The sequence below is a fragment of the Cannabis sativa genome, chromosome 3 (assembly GCF_029168945.1).
Source record: "Cannabis sativa cultivar Pink pepper isolate KNU-18-1 chromosome 3, ASM2916894v1, whole genome shotgun sequence".
NCBI lineage: Eukaryota > Viridiplantae > Streptophyta > Magnoliopsida > Rosales > Cannabaceae > Cannabis > Cannabis sativa.
The window spans coordinates 1432745-1454079 of record NC_083603.1 but is presented as its reverse complement, the minus strand read 5'-3'; the positions used below and the strand labels follow the sequence as shown (position 1 = coordinate 1454079).

General features: G+C 31.8%; 4 protein-coding genes across 5 annotated transcripts; 1 reads left to right on the top strand and 3 right to left on the bottom strand.

Annotated features, from left to right (window-relative positions):
- Nucleotides 1-1182: 1182 nt before the first annotated feature.
- Nucleotides 1183-4409, bottom strand: LOC115709668 (protein DUF642 L-GALACTONO-1,4-LACTONE-RESPONSIVE GENE 2). Its single transcript, XM_030637828.2, has 3 exons — nucleotides 3625-4409; nucleotides 2457-2954; nucleotides 1183-1950 (listed from the first exon to the last, which is right to left on the bottom strand). Exons 1-3 carry the CDS (start codon nucleotides 3707-3709, stop codon nucleotides 1430-1432), a joined length of 1104 nt encoding a protein of 367 aa, XP_030493688.2. The 5' UTR covers nucleotides 3710-4409; the 3' UTR covers nucleotides 1183-1429.
- Nucleotides 4410-10632: 6223 nt separating this feature from the next.
- On the bottom strand, nucleotides 10633-13074 carry LOC133035566 (uncharacterized). Its single transcript, XM_061111455.1, has 2 exons — nucleotides 11979-13074; nucleotides 10633-11011 (listed from the first exon to the last, which is right to left on the bottom strand). The coding sequence occupies exons 1-2, from the start codon at nucleotides 12277-12279 to the stop codon at nucleotides 10989-10991; spliced, it is 324 nt and encodes a 107-aa protein (XP_060967438.1). The 5' UTR covers nucleotides 12280-13074; the 3' UTR covers nucleotides 10633-10988.
- A 205-nt stretch (nucleotides 13075-13279) lies between these two features.
- Nucleotides 13280-17113, bottom strand: LOC115708724 (putative disease resistance protein RGA4). Of its 2 annotated transcripts, XM_030636723.2 has the most exons (3): nucleotides 16106-17113; nucleotides 14080-16030; nucleotides 13280-13975 (listed from the first exon to the last, which is right to left on the bottom strand). In XM_030636723.2, the coding sequence occupies exons 1-3, from the start codon at nucleotides 16844-16846 to the stop codon at nucleotides 13596-13598; spliced, it is 3072 nt and encodes a 1023-aa protein (XP_030492583.2). In that variant the 5' UTR covers nucleotides 16847-17113; the 3' UTR covers nucleotides 13280-13595. The 2 variants fall into 2 exon arrangements, with proteins under 2 accessions (XP_030492583.2, XP_030492582.2); XM_030636722.2 differs by having other exon boundaries at nucleotides 14080-17112.
- Nucleotides 17114-17915: 802 nt separating this feature from the next.
- LOC133035529 (uncharacterized) lies at nucleotides 17916-18263 on the top strand. Its single transcript, XM_061111371.1, has one exon. It carries the CDS (start codon nucleotides 17916-17918, stop codon nucleotides 18261-18263), a length of 348 nt encoding a protein of 115 aa, XP_060967354.1.
- Nucleotides 18264-21335: the final 3072 nt, after the last annotated feature.

Below are 21335 nucleotides of genomic sequence, written 5' to 3'. Positions count from 1 at the left end.
TCAAAACCCCAAAAATACCCCCCTCACAATATTCTCTCTCTCTGCATCATCTCTCTCTCCCTCTATCTCACCCCAACCGCCCACCCTCACCCGAACCACCCTCACCCACCCACGTCAACCCCAACGCCGATCACCACCCTCACCCCCGTCGACCACGACCCCAACCCCTCCGACCCCAACCCCAACCCGAAAGAGCAACCCCAGTCTTTGAAACTTTTTTTTTTTTTTCCTGCGATTTGAGAGAGGGAAGAAGGGTCGGACCTTGGGGGTCCGATGGTCGGACCCATCGGACCCCCAAGGTCCGACCGTCTTTAATTTTTTTTTCCGCGATTTTGGAGAGAGAGGAAGAAAGGGTCTGATGGTCGGACCTTCGGTCCGATGGGTCCGATGGTCGGACCCATCGGACTTAAGGTCCGACCCGCTTTAATTTTTTTTTTTTTTTTTTTCCTGCGATTTGAGAGAGAGGAAGAGAGAGGTCCGATGGTCGGACCTTGGGGTCCGATGGGTCCGATTGGTCGGACCCCATCGGACCCCATAGTCCGACCATCTAACTTCGGGGTGTGGGATTATTGGGACCGGCTAGATAGAGAGAGAAAGAGAGATAGTTTTAGTTTGGGGGTATTTTTGGGGTTTTGAAAAAAAAGGTATAGTTTTTTTAAGGTTTAAATTATTGGTTTAGAAATCAAATTTTTTTATTTTCTAAGTATAGAAAATCAAATTTCCCTTATAGATCTAGTTATAGTACAATAATCTATTTAATAACTTCCGGTACTTAAAATCGAGTATATTAACATTAAATATACAAACATTAATTTTTATATACATATTCTCATGGATTATTATTCATACATTTTTCTGGCTCTTCAATTAAACTAAACTAAAAAGTTATTTATAACAAATTTTATTTTTTCAGAAAGAAAAATTGCAATAGAAAATAGTTTACGAGGCAAAACTAGGAGACAAATCCTATTTATTCTTCTTAAAATTTGATATTGTGGTATATATGTATTATGATTGTGAAATGATTTTAGTTTTTATCATATAAAATCTTCTTAAAAGTCAAAGGTGTTGTTGCATTTGATCTGTTCTGTTCAGGGCAACACTTGTAAACATGATCCAAAATGACAATGTTTATATGCCCACAAGAACTAATTGAAAACTGATTAAAAGTAACTAAAATTATTCAATCCCAATATTTGGATTAGGACAATGTATAATTCATTCAAATACATAATTTTTTTTTCCATTAAAAGTAACACTGTTTGAAGGAAGAACCAAATTCACTCATAAAACTATAGCAGAACACATATGGTTTTAACCTCTCACCATCATCAAAGATCTAATATACAACTCTTTTTTTTGGACTTAAAATGTTCCAAAATCTCTACAATTTCATATTACGCAAGCTGCTCAACAAGATTATATCTATCTAAGCTACAGGGGCAACCTTAACATTATCAAGAACAGGACCACAAAGTGAACCAAAGTCATCTTTCTTAGTGTGGTAATATGAGCTGAAAAATGTAATCCTGGTTCTGTCACCAATGGCTTTGAACTTCAGAATTCCAGTCTTGAAAGCACCCTTTCCTTGAGACTCATGAGTAACTTTGATTGTGTCTTTGGCTGCGAAAGCTTCGACCATCATTGAACCGTGGCAGCCATTCTTGGCATCACCAACAATGAAAGAGAGAGAATAGACCTTGTTGGGAATAGTCCTGATGACTTGAGCAATGGCGCTTTCTCTTCCTGCAACGAGCTCAACTGCATACTTTCCTGATGGGACGTTGAAGTGTTTGGAATCGATGAACTTTACAGCTTTGAGAGACTCGATGATCCATCCGGGAAGTGGGGATGTGGCGTCTTCTTGTTTAGGAGGGATGAGTACTCCATTGGAAGAGTTAAAGAGTCTGTGTGGTCCTTCCTCAAAGTCAGCATTTCTAACCAAATTATCTGCAAAATCCCACAAACTCGTATGATCAAAAGCTGAAATTTTGGTGAGCATATTCAGTGTAAAAATCATCATTATTAAAATTTGTATGATTATATTAACTTGAACCTGTGTTTTGCAAAAGCAAAAGTAAATGATTGGACTCTCTAATTTATTAAATGACATGTATTTTTCAAAATAGTACTCAATAGTACCTGAGCTGATTTTTGTTAAAATAAAACTTAATAATAACTTGATCTAAAGGTTTTATACAATAATGGTTACGTTTTTGTATCTTGACGTGTTATGATCTTATTTGTACCATTTTGAAAAATATAAAATTCATTTTGTCATTAACAAAATAGATGATCCAATCAGTAACTTTTGCAAGGTATTAATGTTGTTAGCTTGACAAATTTTCAGCATATTCATACCAACAACATACACACATTCATTATATGATCACAAGAATAGTTTTCTAAGTTACCAAACACAAGTTTTTAATGGCACAAACTAAAAGATTGGTTACCTCTTGTAGGGTAAACAGGCAAAAGCTCCTTAATAGCAACAGCATCCAAGAGTGGGCCACAAGCAGGGTCCTCCTGAACACCAGGATTGTGGAATGTTACAGTAACATCACTGGAAGTGGCTCTGAATCCCCATCCATAAACATCACCACCAAAACTGTCATAAAGAGTTTGCAATGGAAGATCACCACTCTGAGAAGGCACTGAGACCCTCAAAACCTCATCTTGGGCACAAGTTCTTGAAGCACCAAAAGTTAGAGCATAGAAAGCTCCTGCTTTAACCTTTATGGTCTGAGAAACTGAAGCCTCATTGCCAAGTCTAACTGCGTGGACGCCATGAGCTACAGGGAAGTACATACCGCCTGGTTGAGGCCCTCCAGAGATGTACTCAACAAAGCCTTTAATTTCCCATTTGGGAAGTGAGTTTTTTCCAATGAGTACAGTTTTCTTGATGTCTTTTGGATTTGGTTCTTCTTCAAAGTTGCCATTGGCCAAGAGTCCTGAAGAAAAATGAGCAAAAGGGTTGGTAAGTAATGATGTTTAGTGCTCAAAGATCCCAACTTTATAAGAACCTAAGACAGAGTTAACAAAATCTCAAAAGAACAAGATTGTTAAAATGTAACAAAACACAACAAACAAAGATAATGTCTGAATAAACAGAACACAAAGATCCCAACTTTATAAGAACCTAAGACAACAACATCTAATAGACAAAGCACAAAGATCCCTACTTTAAAAGAACCTAAGACAGACCTAACAAAATCTAGAGAAAAAGATTGTTTTGATGTATGAAAACACAACAAACAAAGATACAAGCTCAGTGGACAAAGATCTCTACTTTACAAGGACCAAATATATAGAGTTAACAAAATCCAGAGTACAAGTTGGTAAAATTCCATTAATGTACCAAACCCTTCATTACAAAGCAAAAATAAAGTTATAAACTTTCAAAAGGAAAAATTAAAAAGAGCAAAGACAAAGATCTCAACTTTAGAATAGATTTGAGTTCACAAGATCCAAATGAAAATACTGTTTTTGTTTTCTTCCAACAAATGAGCTGTTGTACTTACTAAAACTATCATTAGCAAAGGATTAAGCATAGTATAATAGATCAAGGACAAGATAGTCTACACTAACAGCCAAAAGGGTAGTTCAGATTAGAAGCATTACCTTCATAAGGCACATATTTTGCTGCAAAGGCTGAACTTACAAACAACAAAGAAACTGCAAACAAAGCTGAGTATAATGTAGCCATTTTCAGGTCTTCAGAGCTTAGAAGAAGAAGAGAGAGAGCTGAGAAATGAAAGGGGTGTAGTGTAGTGTGTGTGTGGAGAGAGAAGAAGCTTTAGTGGCTATATTTATAGCAGAAAGGACAAGGGTTTAGGTTGAGAAAGAAGAGAAAGAGTGACTAGGATATATGGAAGGAAATGAGGAAGAAAGTCTCAGAATGAGCTGAAATCACGGCCATACCAAAGAGCCACCTGGATTTGTTTTGGCAAACACCCCACGATGAGCTTTGTCTACTTGTCTCGATTATTACAAACCGTCTTTTTCTGCACAATTCATGACAGTGGCATTCTTGTAATTTTACATTTATCCAAAGGCCAAGCCATAGCCAATCTAGGAAGGTAGACCTCCACTCACACCATAGCCATTTTTTCTCTCTCTCTACTATTTTTAGTAAAAAAACAAAACTTGGGTTTTGTTAAATTTTTCAAATTAAAATTTTGTGTCTTAGATTTTATGATAATACCGTTGTAATAGTGAACACTTTTATTTATTATTCTAATTAATTATGTACTTGTGTTCATTTGAATTACAACTAATGTTTTACATTTCTTTTTTTGTAAAAATTTCATAAAACACTACTATGTAAACAAAATTATGACTTATTCACGTATGTAAACAATAATATGATTCCTTCTAATAATAAAAATGTGAACTATTGTCATTGTAATGTTGACTTTCATATCCATAAGAGTTAGTAATTATCAGTAGCTGAATGTGGATGTATTTTCAATCTCATTGACAAAACTTAAAAACTCATATCCTTTCTGAGCCAAGTTTCAAATTTGGTTATTTGCTATGAAAATGGTTTAGATAGAAAATATTAAGAGTAAGCCTGTAATTGTGTAATTATTAAAATAGTAATTATATATTAGAATGATTATACAGTGTGTTTGAATGTTAAGTAATAATTATACATGAATTTTTATTTTTATAGTTAGTAAATGAATTAGTATTTACATAATTTAATAAAATTAATTATCTAATAATGATAATATTTTAATACACCTAAGAAATTTTTATTGATGCCTGAAAATTAGAGAATATAATTGAGATTTCTCAATTACCTCTAATTACATTACTATGTATCAAAACTTATAATTACTCCAAATTACACTCAAATACAATTACATAATTACTTTCTAAATGCCACACCAATAATATTTATAATACTTTGAAACTTACTATTTAAATGTTCTTTTTAAAATATGATATCACTAATGTTGTGCAGTAACATTCTTTATATTATCATATTTGAAGTAGATTTTATGAGATTTGTCATTAAACAGAACAAAATCAATATTTTTATACCATGTGAAGATTTTGATTATTATGAAAGAAGATTGATAATTGATTAGCTTTTATTAAAATTTATTCAATTTTTGTATGAAAATTAAAAAAAAAAAATTGTTGAATCATTTATTTAAGTAAGTAGCTGGAATTACTTTTTATTTTATCATCATAATTATTAATTTGGTAAAATAGTAAATGTAAGTAGATAGAAAGTTTAGTACTTTCAATGCTAGGGGTGGGCATCATCCAATCCAATCCAACCTTTTTTTCCTCATCCGATCCAATCCAATTAGTAATTGGATTTGAAAAAATCAACAGTAAAGTTAGTTAAGAGTAAAACAGAGTAAAGGGTATTATAGAGATATAACAATTATTATTTTAGGATAATAATACAAAATATAATTAACTTATACAATAATAGCAATAATTGTAATACTTAAGCTTAAATCACGCTGAAGATTGTGATTTCTTACAATGAAGGATCTGATTTATTTGGTTATTAAGACTTAAGTAAGATAATGTCAGATTCTGTTTGTGGAAATTAATTTATTTTAATTAAAAAAAATTAAAATGAAACATCTTGGCACCATCCTTGTAATGACTCCACAAGGCTTGGAATCACCAATTTACAATGTATTTTGTTTTGTTTATTAGATTTATATTAGGGTTGCGTTATTGGTATTATACAATATAGTACAGCACTAAACATAATTAAACTTTAGGTTTTAAAGAATAATAAATAATTAAGATTGGTCTAGTAGACTAGTACCATATATAGGTTACTTAAATGAATTAGTTGAGTAATTTAGAAGAGAAAAAGACAACCCACATGAGAATAATTATTGATATATTAAATCATATAGAACCTGGTGGCCACATAATAATGATATGGTTTGAGGTTGGCCAAACTCAACCCTCATATTTAATTGAAAATTGCTAAAAAGTACTTTGCCTAACACTTTTAAGACGTGTCGCATTACTATTAGCTAGCGATACTCCCTAAAAGCTATTATATTAAACTATATATGACCTGATACTAAATTAGACCAATAGCGATATTGACACGTAGGAAGGTGCTTGGCACCACTGGTGCCTTTTAGTATTTCTCTTTCTAATACTCTCCTCAGTGTTATGTAATTAAGTATTAAGTGGCGGTTTGGTTAGAGGTAATAAAATGAAATAGAAAGGAAATGAAATAATCTTTATTTCATTCCTTTGTTTGGTTGCATATTAAAAATGTCATTTTAGTGAAATGACTTTTCCACTATTTTGGTGGATTGACAATTCTATTTTGAAATAAAAGGAAAGACCATTCCAATGCATGATGAGAAAAAATTTAAAATTTTTTTATCAATTTTTTAAGCATTTTTAAATTTTATTCCATTCCATTATTATTTCTATTTCCATTTCCATCCTCATTCTTATATTTTCATTTCTTCCAACCAAACGCCACCTTAAATCTTATATAATTTAAGAAAATAACTTTTAAGGAATATCGTTAACCAATTATAAGACTTATAGAAGATATATATTGGGCATTCACCTATTTCCTGTAGCACCATAAAAGTAAATACATGTACAAAATAGATTTTGAATTCAATTTTTCTAATATAATAACTAACCTAAAATCAATTTCTACCACGAATAAAAATGTAATTAGTCTGGTCATAGTACCTCCAGATCATGTTATATTATTAAGTTTTAATTTGACAAAAATTAAACTATAATTTGTATTGTATTTTAAAAAATACACGGTCTGAACTGAATTATCACTTAATGAAATAAAAAGTCTAATTAGTAATTTTTATAAAATATAAGATCCAAAGAGATATTTAGTACTATTTAAAATATAGAAAATTCATGTATCAACCTATGATAGAAAAAATATTTGCATGTGCATATATGTGTTAATTAATTTTTATATAACATCATAAAATATTCTTATATAATTAGTATATTTTGCATATGTGCTGTAACGTGCATGAACATAATAAACTAATAATACAACTAATTAATAATGAGTACGTACGTGCATAATATGTGAAAAAACAATAGTCTATAGCATGAAATTATATGTAAATTTAATTAGATTATTATTGTTGGAAAATAGATAATGATGAATATAAAATTGTATTGATATAATTAATTATTGAGATTGAAAAAAGGAATTATATGAATAGATTGATATTGAAAATTAATAAATTCCAAGATATGAAATGGTGACCAATTTATTTATTTATTTATTTATTACCCTTATACAAAAGTTAAATCACCCATATATTCTACCCAAACAAATATTTTTATAAAATAATTAACAGGGAGATAGTGCAGTACGTAGGGTTACTTCTTCAACCAAAAAATAATATATAAAATAAAATAAAAATAACATAAGCTAATAAATAAAGTTGATATCTTTATTTCAAAGTTCAAACATCATCATATCACATGCTTCTTCTTCTTTTACCAACAAATCTTAAAAGCCTTTGTCTCATTTTTTTACACTCTTACCTCTGCAGTTTGAGAAACTTGTACACTTAATTTTCATTTATGTTCCAAAATTCTTAGCACAAAAATGTGGCTAATGCATGAGAAATATTGTTAAAGGGCATTATAGTACAGTTTGTCATCATTTGAATTCTCTTTAGATTTTTAGTTTAATAATATTAATTATTTTAAAAAAATTGCTAAACATTCCTAAGGTAGCACGGCTACTAATAATATTAACAATAATTTGATTTTCAATTATAAATAAATTAAAATTTAATTTTTAATGATAATAATATTTAATTTATATTTTATTAAAACTTTTGTAGATAAAAAATTAAACTTAAATATTTAACTGGAAATTAAAATTACTTAATTAAATAATTAGGCTATATGCAAAATACTCAAATATATATTAGCATTATTAGTATTACTGATGTCTAGTAGTAGTAGCAGTAGTAATGCTAGTGTTATATTGGTTCTAACTAAGTCTTTATGGTATCAATTTCGTGAGACAGAATTACATTACAGGTTTGTTTTGAATGAAGTAAGGTTTTGAGGTATAGTAATTAAGTATGAACAATATACATAAGTTATAAAGTGAGATGTCCCCCAGTCCCACCACGAGCTCTGTCGGTTCAATTCATAATTATACCATGAACTTGTGATTTGAATATTCATCTCTCTCAAATTTAAGATAACAAAAAATATATATATATAAATTTGTATTGGATAATGTGAAATGATTATGTAAGTAATTAATAAAAATGTATATATCTATCTCTGCATGTATGGCAAGATTGTCATGTTGCTAAAATCCATATTTTGTGGTATTCTTAATTTGTTGGATTGGATTAAATTACATATGCATGCATGGGGTTTTGTTTTGTTAGGCTAGGCCTAGCTAGGCCCCACTTCATCATGTTTTGCCCTAATTTCATTTCATTACTATCTTTAGCCTTTTCTTTTGGAATTCTGAACAAATTATCTACTTTACACAACTACACTATCACTCTACTTAAATTTAATATTTATGTAAATTTTGTATTTTACTTAAATTTTTATGTAGTTATTTTATTATAATATAATAGTCTATTTGTTATTATTACCAACTCAAAAATTAATGTTACATTAAATGTGTAACAGTTAAAATTTTACTATAAAAATTTACGTAAGAATTTAAATGTAACAAAATAAATTATATAAAAAATTTTACCGTTGAAAAATTTAAATAGTTAGGCATTCAAATACAATAAAATGAACTTACATTAAAAATTTTGTGGCAAATATGGTATTATGCATATGGATCTGTACTATCATTATTATTAGGTAGTCTCGATAGTCTTCTCATGTTGGTGGTGATGCTAAATTTTATATTTTTTTTCTTTCCTTAATTTAAGTATTTAAGTCACTATTAAGAGTGCTCTTATATAAGTTAATGAGATACAAACAGTGTCATCCATTTCATTTTATCATCACATAATTAAGATTGAAGATGCAAAAATAAATGACTTGTTAGTGGTGTTTGAGGCCTATATAACCACTTGAGGCTAGCTCAAGTGGCCATAGGTGGGTGTATGTGTCTTGGAAGTCATGAGTTCGAGTCTCAGGTAAAACATGGTTGTAATATATAAACGATTAAATCAAAATAAAAAAAAAAAAATTAAGGGCCTATGCACGAGTCTTATTGCAAAGAGATTATTTTTTTGGGTCCCACTTCTTTAAATTAAATGGAATGAAGAAAAAGGAAGGAAAAATGAATAAAGATTTGCGGGTTGGTATTTGAATTGAGTCCAAGTGATGAGGTAGGTGCATGTGGAAGCTAGAGTAGTGTAGTGGTCCCTAAAATCTAAAGATTATTGTTGTGATTCATTAATGGAACATTTGGGTTTTGGTGGTATATATAAAGTAGATTCAAACAAGTGCTTCAATCTACAAAGTTGCCAACTAGTATTACTATTAAGATCTTTCATACACAATACACAGTAAAACAATTCAAACAAATTGAGGGTTCACTCTTCAGTTTAAGCCACATATAGTCAAGTCCAACTCTAGTGTGTGTGCAAAACAAGTATTTGTAATTTTGTAGTGTAGAAAGTGTACATATCATTACTCTTTATAAACTAAAATATATATATATAGATGCACTCTTAATGGGTATTACCCATGAATGGGTAAAATTAGAAAATTTTGAGTTTTTATGCTTAATTTTTCTATCTAATTAAAAAAATCTGTTATTTTTATATCATATGGGCTGAGATTGTTCCATCGGTAAAAAAAAAATTAAAAAAAAAAAAGTTTTTTAACAAAAAAAATAAGAAAAGAATAAATTGAATTTGAGTTAAATATTTTTGTATGAACATATTTTTGAAATAGTGTAAAAAGAGATATTTTTTAATATTTTTTTTAATTAAGTAGTTAAATTAAGCATAAAAATTTAAATTTGTGATTTCATTATTCGTTATTATATCAAAATTTGATGGTTTGATATTTTTAAAACTAATATTTATAGTTAAATTTGTTTAGTAACTATTCATGGGTAATACCCATTAAGAAGTGTTCCATATATATATATATATATATATATCTATACATACACAGCATAAAAACAAATGAGTTTTCATATATAGTAAGTACAAGAGCTTTTATGGGGCCTCTCAGGTACATTGTATGCCATGCTATATATTGTATAGGTTATAGATTTTAAAAGTTCATTAGAATTTTTACTTTAAATTTTAACATGTATTAAGCTTTTTAGACCCTTGAAAATTCTCCTTAAACTATTGAGATTGTTGAATTCAAAATTTTTTATTCAATTTTACTAACAGAAACCTAATGTAGATAAAAATTCAAGGAGCACAAATTGATATATGTCAAAATTTGGAGTATCAAAATTTGAGGCACGCGATTTAGTACATGGACAATCGTCACGTAAGTGAAATTAAACATAATTGGACAAAAGTCTTTGAATTCAATAATGCTAATAATTCAGGAAGAATTTTTAACAGCCTGAATAAATGCCATAATTTGGTACATGTCAACGTTTTGTGTAGGCAAAATTAGCCTATGGTGTGTACTAGTTTTTTCCTTCAAGTTGTAGGGAACATGCATCATGCATGCCATAATACTATACCATCCAGGTTCACATTATATTATATTAATACATTTGATGTGATGTGACATGAATGTATATCTAGTTGTTACTCAACTGATTGTCACCATTTTTGTCCCTGCAGCTTGCAGCTGAGATCAGATACATTCATTACAAAATACTAAAATGTCATAACACAAGTACATTACAAACTCAACAAGCAGGCTTAACACAATAATAATAATAATTGGACACAAGTACATAGCAATTATTAATATATAATTAGATATGACTTAATTATGAGAATAAACAACTTTAAACAAACTAGCTAAGCCACCAACTTGGAGTTCCAGAAAACAACCTTTGAGAAGCAACAACATCAACCACTTAACCCAATTCCTCCTGAATACACGAAATTTTGAAAATCAATAATCAAAACATGATGAAGCTTGCTAGGAATGTTTTATCATCCAAGAACATTAATGTTAACCTTGCTTATCATATCATGAAAATAATTCTTTAGTTCAAATATATATGTCTTCATGCTTCAAAAGAATCTATAATTTTATTTATATTTCTTATTATTAAGCAGCCACACGAATTCATTCTTAGTCTAATAATCTTTTTTATCTTTCAATCTATCTGTTTATCTATCTCACTTATTCTGTTTGTGAGCTAATCCTTCTATCTGTGTTTTAAGATTCTTCTATCATTTACTCATGAGCCTTAAATCATGATAGACAAATATATAAATGAGAATGTTATAACTTTCAAAATGTATTTGGGGCTCCTAAGGATGTTTGTGTATGGCTTTAAGGCTTCAGGAGTAGTTAGGATCAGTATACCAATTATTGGAGAACATTCTCTTACACGGATTAAATATAAAAGTACTGAGCTATATATAATAACATGGGCTACTCCACTCATCACCAATTAATTTCGAGTAGAACCCCATATTTCTTAACATGTTATCAAATCCATATCCTTAGCTGGCTTTCGATCACACCTATCTAAATGGTTAGCTAGTCGCATGAGATCTAAATTTTAGCAAATGGCATGGCTTGTAATAAGGTAATTCAAAATTGGTGAGCAAAAATAACCACCATCTTGAGAAATATTGAGCCACATATAAGAACATGGGTTACTCCACTCATCGTCAATTATTTTTTAACACCAATAAGATGATTATTAACAGTTGCATGCATTCTTGTAAATGAATGCAGCTGTTAGTGCAAATGGGTGTTTAATTATGAATGGTTGCAACTGTAGTAATACAAATTTCTGTTAAAGTTAACATTTATATTAGTATATTTTGTTAAATAAGTCGTTAATTAATACTTGAAAGAGCAGAGGAGATTAAATTATTTACTGTATAATGGATCTTTAAGCATGGTTTCGAGGTGATAAACTTGAGGGCAATCTTCAATCTCCATCTTTCTTAAAGAGGTGATGAGGCTAATTCTCTCACGCGGTATCGTCAACTTAGGACAGAGCTTGATCGAAATTGTCCTAAGAGAATTAGAGTCGCTGATCCAAGTTGGGATTTCCTCTAAACTATCACAGCGCCATATGTGGATTTGCTGCAGACTGTTGAGTTCTTTAAGTTTTTCAAGATGAACATTTATGTCAGTAAGTTGATCCAAGGGACTTCCACATTCCTGGATCACCATTGGACATATCCATGATATGTTGTGTCCTCAGTCCATAGAGAGGAGCAACTGTGGTGGAACTTGATTCTTTCGAACAAGAGCTGGTGTACTTGATGTGGAAGAAGTTAGTTTAAAAAGAGATGATCTACTACTTGGGCGAAACTGGTGCGTTGGAGAGAGGAGAATTAGATGAAAAAGATGTTGATGCTTTAAATTCAGATGTAGTATGAATTCTTCTCACTCCTTGTGCTGCCATAATTGACCGTTTGAATGGCTCCCAACTAGTGTTTTTAAGCACTAGTAGTTCTTCCAGCCATGGAAACAGAGGCATGGAAGTGAGAGAGGGGCAATCCTCAATTACCAATTTAGAAAGACAAGTAAATAATAATGTAGCATCATCACATGAGTCATCTTTACACCATCTCTTTAGTTCTGGCAAATTAGTAAGTCTCAGCTCTTTCAAGGATGAAAATGATGTTTTTGATGATATTTGATCCACCACAATGTATTGAAGATTAGACAAGTGATCAAGTGGGGGTAGGCAATGACATCTGTTGCATCTAGATAATGATAATTTCACAAGATTTTCAAGTGATGGAAGCCAACTCGAAAACTTGGTACCACCATAAGTAGATATTGACAGTTCTCTGAGATTTGGGTGTGGCTCAAGATCTTCTAGCCCCTCTTCAATGTAATGTTTTTAGTACAAGAGTTTGTAATGAGGGGCCTTTAAAGATATAAAACTCACTAATATGTTATTTGCAAAATAAGAGATAAAACAAATAACCATCTAAGAGAGTTTGGAGACCAATTCCTGAAATTTATAAGTGAAATAATTAATTACATTTGGTAAGTTATTAACCTGACTCATGATTTAGTCTTTTTGGTAATTCATGACTGCACAGTGGAAATTAGTGATGCTTGTTTGGTTTATGAATTTGGGATGGTGATGATCATTTGTTACTGAAATGATTGTGACCAATCACACAAGCATGTCAGGATAAGAAACTGCAATAATATGTTGTAACAAAAGATTGGACTTAGTTACCAATGGGGAAAAAGCATCATTATTCATTACATAATAATCATGTGCTGAAAAAACCCCAAGGCACTATCCAATTTCATACACATTCATATCAAACTATGAAATCATAATACAATAACGTCATCAGAGATAAATAAACAAACCAAACATCAACCACACAAAGCAATGAAAAAATGGAACATTAATAATTAAAACCAGGGGAAGATAATATGATGAAGCTACTTTTTATTGAGTGTACTAGTTGCCAAGAACCAATCAACAGTACCTCAAACAACAGGGGAGCTTGAATGAATTATTGGATGTAGAGAGGATCTTTAAGCATGGTTGCAACGTGAGAAACTCCAGGACAATCCTCAATCTCCAACTTTTTTGAAGTTGCAATGAGGCTAAGTCTCTCACGCGGTATTATCAACTTGGGGCATAGCTTGATCGAGAATGTCCTAAGAAAATCAGAGTTGGTGATCCAGTTTGGAATTACCACTAAGCTATCACAGCGCCATATATGGAGTTGTTGCAGGCCCCTCACTTGTCGAAGTCCTTTGAGCTGATCATTTATGTCAGTAACATGATCCAACGTCACAGAATGGAGTCTTTCAAGGTACTGCCACATATTTGGATCACCATTGGACATATCCATGATATGCAATTCTCTTAATTTGGAGAGAGGAAAATCTGTGAAAGAACACAGTCAAGATCCTCAGTTTGGAATAATAACTTTGTATAAACTTTTTGATTACTTAGCACATAAAAAAGATTGAGAGAAAAGAAGTACAAACTTGATGATGATGATGATGCTGATGCTGGTGATGTTGGTTTTGCTGCTATAGTTCGTTTGAATGGCTCCCAACTTGTGTTTTTCAGCACTAGCAGTTCTTCTAGCCATGGAAACATAGGCATGGAAGTGAGACAGGGGCAATCTTCAACCACCAATTTAGAAAGACAACTAAATGTAGCTTTTTCTTCTCCTTCTCCTTCTCCTTTTGAAGCATCCTTTTTCCACCATCCCTTTAGTTGTGGCAAATTAGTAAGTCTCAGCTCTTTCAAGGATGAAAACCATGTTGTTGTTGATGATGGTGTTTCATCCATAATGTATTCCAGATTCATCAACTCATCTACTACCAATACTTGAAGATTAGTCAACTGATCCAGCCGAGGTAGGTAATGGCATCTGTTGCATCTCGACAGTGATAATTTCACAAGATTTTTAAGCAATGGAAGCCAACTCGAAAACTTGCGACCACCATAGGTAGATATAGACAGCCTCTTCAGGTTTGGATGTGGCTCAAGATCTTCTAGTGCCTTTTCATAATCATCTTGTTGATGAACTGATGAAGCCTCAATATCCCAGATCAAAATCAAAGATAAAAGATCATTTTTCTCTTTCAAGTTTGCTGCTGCTGTCTTATCATCTTTTGGATTGGTCAAATTTTTGATTTTGAGCTCGCCTCTCAGGTAGTTTAGACTACTTAGTTCGTCGAGCTTGCCCTTTGGCTTTGAGGGAAAATCAGTAGGCTCCTTACTCAGCCCGAATTCTGATAATGTTCGAAGATTTGATAGTTGATGTAGTCCTCGCGGCATCTGAGTCAAACAATAACATGACTTGTTTTCAAGATGTCTAAGATTGAATAACTTGATAATGCCTTTGGGTAGCTTCCGGAGATTACTGCAATGGTTGAGTATCAGAGTCTGCAGAAGTTGTAGCCTGCTAATAGAGTTTGGTAATGCCTTCATATTCACATTTTGAGACAGATCCAAATAAGACAGAAACTTCAACTCACCAATAGATTTTGGTAGTATCTTGATCCCTGTGTTATGCAAATCCAACATTCCAATCCACTTGAATTTCGGAATTACATCACAAATTGACTGACTTGATCTGCTTTCTATTGCCTGTGGGTATTGCCTGTGCAAAATCAGACTCCGAATCCCTCTCAAATTGGATGATGGGATTGAAATCTGCCATGATGAATCAAAATGAAAATCCACTGATACATGAAGAGGTTCTCCTTCAAATTGGCCTTGGTTTAAGCTTAAAGTAGCATAAGCTTTCCCAGCTATGTTTTTGGCAAGATCATGCATTAAATTGTGCATTTTGCATTTTGTTATATAACCCAACTCATTTCTCTGAATTACACGAAAGAAAGATCTTTCAAGTAATTCCACCACATACTCATAGCCTAACTTCTCAAGATATTGTTCCTTGTCATCTGACCCTATAATAAACCCCTGCGACATCCACAAACTTACGAGTGTGTCTACGTCAAATTCGTAATCTTTTGGGAAAAGAGCACAATAAGCAAAACAATCTTTCAAAGCAAATGACAAGTGATCATAACTCACCCGAACCGCTGCTAAAACATGATCTTCAATTTCTATAATATCTGAAAACTCCTTATCATAGAATGACTGCCACTCTTCCTTTGTACTTTTTAAACGCAACAAGCTTCCTACTACTTTTATGACAAGAGGGTTTCCACTGCAGCGTTTCACAATCTCTTCTCGAAGATTGATCATTTCGGGGTCAGTTACATAATTTCTTTCTACTACTGTAGTCACTTGGCAGAATAGTAAAGAAGAATCCATGTACTCTAGCTCCCCCAAATCAAAAATTTGGTCTTTTTCACCTGTAATCCATGCAACACTTCTATTACGAGTAGTTACAATAACTCTGCTCCCATTTCCACCAACAAATAATATGCTTCTTAACTCATCCCATTTGTCAGAATCCTGATTCCACACATCATCAAGAATAAGGAGAAATCGCTTGTGTATTATTTCTTGAAAAATAAGATTTCGCAGTACCTCAAGTTGGTAGACATCTCGGTAAGAGTTTGCTCCTGAGTTTTTTATAGATCCAACAATCGTTTGCATAATTGTTATCACATCAAACACCTCACCCACATACACCCAGATTCTCAGATCAAAATGATCTACAACCATCTCATCGTTGTAAATGATTTGAGCAAATGTTGTTTTCCCTATTCCTCCCAAACCCACAATCGAAATTACCAATATATTATTTACATCATCTTTCTTCAACAAAAAGTCTTTCACCTGTTGTTTTTCATGAACCCTCCCCACAACAATTTCATCAAATACATAAGAGCTACTTCCCATCCTAACTGCATCTCCGGTATCTTTTCCGACACTCGGAATTGGAAGATCATGAAGTGATGGTAATGATAATGAACCTGAAGTCAGTAGTTTCACCTTATCAATGACTTGGTCCATTTTGGAGGCCATGTAGAAAAAAGTACGGAAACTATGGCGTCTTCTCAAACTCACTACCAACATTTCTCTCAGTAAATCATCAACAACACGAAGTGCCATGTCTAACTCATCACTATCATCAATCTGCTTCATCAAATCAGCTTTATTAAATAAATTTTGAACCTTCTTTAACTCTTCCTTTATCCACGACAACTTACGGCGAAAGCTCCTGAGCTTGAATATTGTAGCTGTAGCTGCAACCTCTTCAAAATCTGAAGACCGCAACAGTACTTGAATCCTACGAAGAACGCCCACCGAGTTTCGTTGAGCCATCAGATCAGACAGAGGAGCCAACCAACAATATCCAAAATACTGAAACCAAGTAAAGAAATAAAAAACAATGGAGGTGGGCTATCAACTTATGAGAGAGCTGTTGTATCAAATTAATTAATTAAACTCTAGTGGCCGGAATGAAAATTGGAGGTAAATGTTTGGTTTATTCCAAATGAGATATAAGGAAAAATATGCAATTTTCACATTCTAAAGGATTACGGGTTCCAAATGAGATATAAGGAAAAATATGCACAAAGATTACGGGATACGAATAAGTTATGAAAATGCATGGAGGTGTAGAGAGAAGACACTACATCTAGCTCGGAGAACACCTGAAGATTCATACTCGAAATTACCTGGTTACTTACACATGCCAAAATAGGGGTGAGCAACGGTCAGTTTGGTCGGTTTTTTATACAAAAAAAAAATTCGAAATTCGGTTTTCGATTTTCATGGTTATAATCCGAAAACCGACCGACCATTATACAAATGTAAAAAAAAAAACCGACCGTTTTAATCCACGGTTTGGTCGGTTTAAATCGACCAAACAGAGCATCATTTTTTTAGAAAAAAAATAAGTTTTTAATTTTTTTTTATAATTATTTTAAACTAAAAAAATTAGAGTATTATATCAAATATCATATAATTTAAGAATGAAACTTTTTTAGTTAAATAAATAATGTAAAATAATTTTTTTTAAATTTATTCAAATTATTTGTGCTACTAATATGGTAATGAGTTATATTAAAAAACTTGTATTATTTTATGAATGTGTATATAATATGTAAATCCATCAAACAATAATAAAATAAAGCCATGAATAATTGAGACTTTAAATAAAAAAGATATAACTAAAACTAGTTTAATAAAATTATATTAAATATGTACAAAAATAATATATATATTCGGTCGGTTCTCGGTTTAATCGGTCGGTTTTCCATTGACACTAAAACCGACCATGTTAAGGCGGTTTTAACCGAATGCGATTTTTTTGATTTTCGGTTTTTTCGGTGTTCGGACGGTCGTTGTATTCGGTTTGGTTAGTTTTTTGGATTTTTTGCTCACCCATATGCTAAAGTTGAGAAATCTAGGTACCATCACGGATTTTGTGGTAGAGGATGGTCGCTTTAAGTATTGTTTCTTCTCTCTGGGTCCTTGTATCTGGGGGTTTAGGTTTTGCAGACCTGTTGTATGCGCTGATGGGTCTTTCTTGAAGACTAGGTATGGTGGGCAAATGTTGTGTGCAGTGGCACTGGAAGGAGGGAGTCATATCTTTCCGATAGCTTTCGCTATAATTGACAGTGAAAACCCCAATTCTTGGACTTATTTTATGAGAAAATTGAAAGAAACGATTGGTGATGTTGAAAACTTAGCCTTTGGGTCGGATAGGCGTCAAAGCATTGTTCATGTTCCCTGATGCACACCACGGTGCATGCTACCACCACATTATTATGAACGTCAACCACAAGTTCAAGACTGACGTCTTCACGAATCACATTTACACGTGTGCCTACACGTATTCAAAATCAGAGTTTCATAGAGAATTTGAGAACATTCGGGCAATGAATGTTGTGGTTGCACAATATCTTGAGAAAATTGGATTTAAAAACTGGGTTCAGTCATACTTTCTAGGGGTACGTTACAATGTAATGACAAACAACTGAGCTGGGAGCTTCAACAACACAACTAAGGACGCAAGAGGCTTCCCGATCACTGCTGTTGTAGCATTCCTGAGCTCCAAAGTCCAACAATGGTTTGCTGCACGAAAAGAAAAAGTTGACAAGTGGACGAAGACCCCTAGCACCAGAAATGGAGGAGGACTTGACATTGCAATTTGAAAAATCTCGATATTTGAACGTTGACACATGTGGACCATGTTGCAGGTTCACCCTGGAGAAACATTTGAGACCGGTGGCATAGTGGACTTGCGAAAACAGACTTGCACTTGCGGCTTGTTCCATTGCATGAAGTTTCCTTGTCCTCATGCATGTGCTGCAGCTCAGCATTGAAGTATTAGCATGTACACACTATGTTCGTCATATTACACAACAGAATATTGGAGGAGCACATATAAAGGTACAATTATGCTTGTTGGTGACGAGGATGATTGGGAATTGCTTGATGACATAAATAAAAAATTCATTAATTTCCAATCTAAAATACAAAAGTTAAGTTCCAAAGTATATATAATATATTACATATTGTTATTTTTCATATATTATCTATGTAATAAAAATAAAATGATTAGATTTTAGGTTTTTATTTTTATTTTTAATATATTATATATGTAATAAAAATTAAAATAAAAATGAAAAGTGACCGGGTTGGCGGGTGGGTTCGGGTTCAACCCGAAACCCAGTGACCATAAAAACCAACCTGTGAACCCGTCCGAAAGTGTACCGAGTTGAACCCAACCCGCCCGAACAAACAAATTTTTTTAATTTTTCGAGTTGATAGGGTTGGGTCTGGGTGGGTTGGCCAGGTCTAGGTCAAACCCGATCAATATGTTAAGCACTAGTGGGCGGTTAGGGTGTGGGCGGCCGAGAGAGAGCAAGAGAGATGTGAGAGGAAAAGAGAGAGGGCTGATTTTGAATGAGGAGGGTAATTTAGAGATATTGGATATGTTGACATATGTTACCAATATTAAGTATTTTAGGTTTAGGGAAAAAAAATTCCCCTAATATATGCATAAAAAATCAAAATTCCCTTAAAAATATATATATATATCTATTCTATATAAAGTGTGCCTATATAACAGAATTTTTAGTTTATGAGAAATTCATGGGTGACTTTTTATTTATATTAAAAATAAAATAATTTATTAATAAAAATAAAATGGTTTATGAGAAATTCATGGATCACTTTTTATTTATATATAATAAAATAAATAAAATAAATCCTTTTAAATCAAAAAAAATACGATTGGGTTTTTGCTGTTGTACATCTACGATTGGGTTTTCTTTAATTATTTATTGTATTCCTTTTCCTATTACAATTTGAACATTCTTATGGGATCACACATAATATTTCAATCCACACTTCTCTTTTTTCTTCTTCACAACTTAATAACAAAATATATAAGTAATAATAATAAAAAAAAAGCGTGACTTTTATCAAAGTTCACAAAACTAAGCATCAATGGCGAAAAAACCCAACAAAGTTTACAACTAACAAATGATTGTAAGTGCTTGGCATATGCATTAGTTTCCAGGAGCAAAGTTTTTTTAAAGTTACGTAATAATTTACATATATGTTGCAAACACAATATACAAAAAATAAAGAAAAATATGGAAAAAAAAAGAGACCATTATTCACATCTAGAAAGGCAGTAGAGATAATAATAGAAACTTTTCATTTTTTTTCTTTTTTTTTATCAATTTTTTTTTTCTTTTTGAATAAAGATAAATATGAAATTTTAATCGTATAGAGTTTTATTTTAATAAAATATAGTATTTTAAAATAATTTAATAGTATTTTGTTATAGAATACTATCACTTTTTGTTAAACATGGTTTTCACTTTTTTGTTGACACTACCATATTTAATTTATTAACGAAAAAATGGACAATCCAAATATATGCGGACCCGGCTAGAATAAAAAGTGCAAAATACAAAAATTACACTATTGTCTTTATCGAAACAAATGAAGATTGAAATCCACTAATGACTATCATTAGTTTTCTTATCTATAATTTTTAGACAAATGCTATCTTCAATTATCAACAATTTAGAGATTGATTTTTAATTTTCTTTTTATCTTACACCCATTTAAGTAATGTTTCTTTAAGTATTGGAACATCAATTTTTAATTTATTTTTGGATTAACTTAAGAACATATTTAAATCATCAAACTTTCTTAAACACTAATATATTACATTCAGTATTTACTAATAATTCACAACATTATAAACTATAATATTTAGATACACATAATAATAATCTCACTTAATAAATAATAATATTTTTTCTTTAATTTTTAATTGTATCACTTTTAAATAACATAGAAAAAATTAGCACAAAATTTAGTATACGTGTCTCGCAGGTAGTTTTTTGCAAGTATATATTTATATAGCTTAGGATCAATGTTGGTATCTAGTCATTTTCAACTATTGGACATCATGTTCTATTATTAAAAAAAACAACACTATACTACCAAACACATGTACAATTAGTTAGGACAAAGTGACCTAAAATGACAATTAAATAATAATAATAATTGATGAATTGTTTCACTAATTTAATAAGTACGAGAACATTTTGGTCTTTGTATAAGCATAAAAATTTGGTCTTTTTTAATTATTTGATATATATATATATGTTGGCTAAGTACAAACATATAATAGGACAAAAATAACATCAACTATAATAGAAAAAAATTGAAAATTGAAAGTAACCAACCACTCAACTATAATAACATCAATAATTACTAACTGAGGAAGATCATAGGGCCGGCCCTCAGCTTAGCATAGGCGGACTAGGCCTGTGCCTAT

Excerpts from the sequence above, each read along its gene's own strand:
- LOC133035566 (XM_061111455.1), bottom strand. The coding sequence starts at position 12,279 with ATGGTGATCCAGGAATGTGGAAGTCCCTTGGATCAACTTACTGACATA. Across the intron at positions 11,012-11,978 it reads GCTTAAAGATCCATTATACA|GAGGAATTGGGTTAAGTGGT; the intron begins GTAAATAATTTA and ends TCGTGTATTCAG.
- LOC115709668 (XM_030637828.2), bottom strand. The coding sequence starts at position 3,709 with ATGGCTACATTATACTCAGCTTTGTTTGCAGTTTCTTTGTTGTTTGTA. Across the intron at positions 2,955-3,624 it reads AAAATATGTGCCTTATGAAG|GACTCTTGGCCAATGGCAAC; the intron begins GTAATGCTTCTA and ends ATTTTTCTTCAG. Across the intron at positions 1,951-2,456 it reads GCCTGTTTACCCTACAAGAG|ATAATTTGGTTAGAAATGCT; the intron begins GTAACCAATCTT and ends GGGATTTTGCAG.
- LOC115708724 (XM_030636722.2), bottom strand. The coding sequence starts at position 16,846 with ATGGCTCAACGAAACTCGGTGGGCGTTCTTCGTAGGATTCAAGTACTG. Across the intron at positions 13,976-14,079 it reads AGCATCATCATCATCATCAA|ATTTTCCTCTCTCCAAATTA; the intron begins GTTTGTACTTCT and ends GTTCTTTCACAG.
- LOC133035529 (XM_061111371.1), top strand. The coding sequence starts at position 17,916 with ATGCTAAAGTTGAGAAATCTAGGTACCATCACGGATTTTGTGGTAGAG.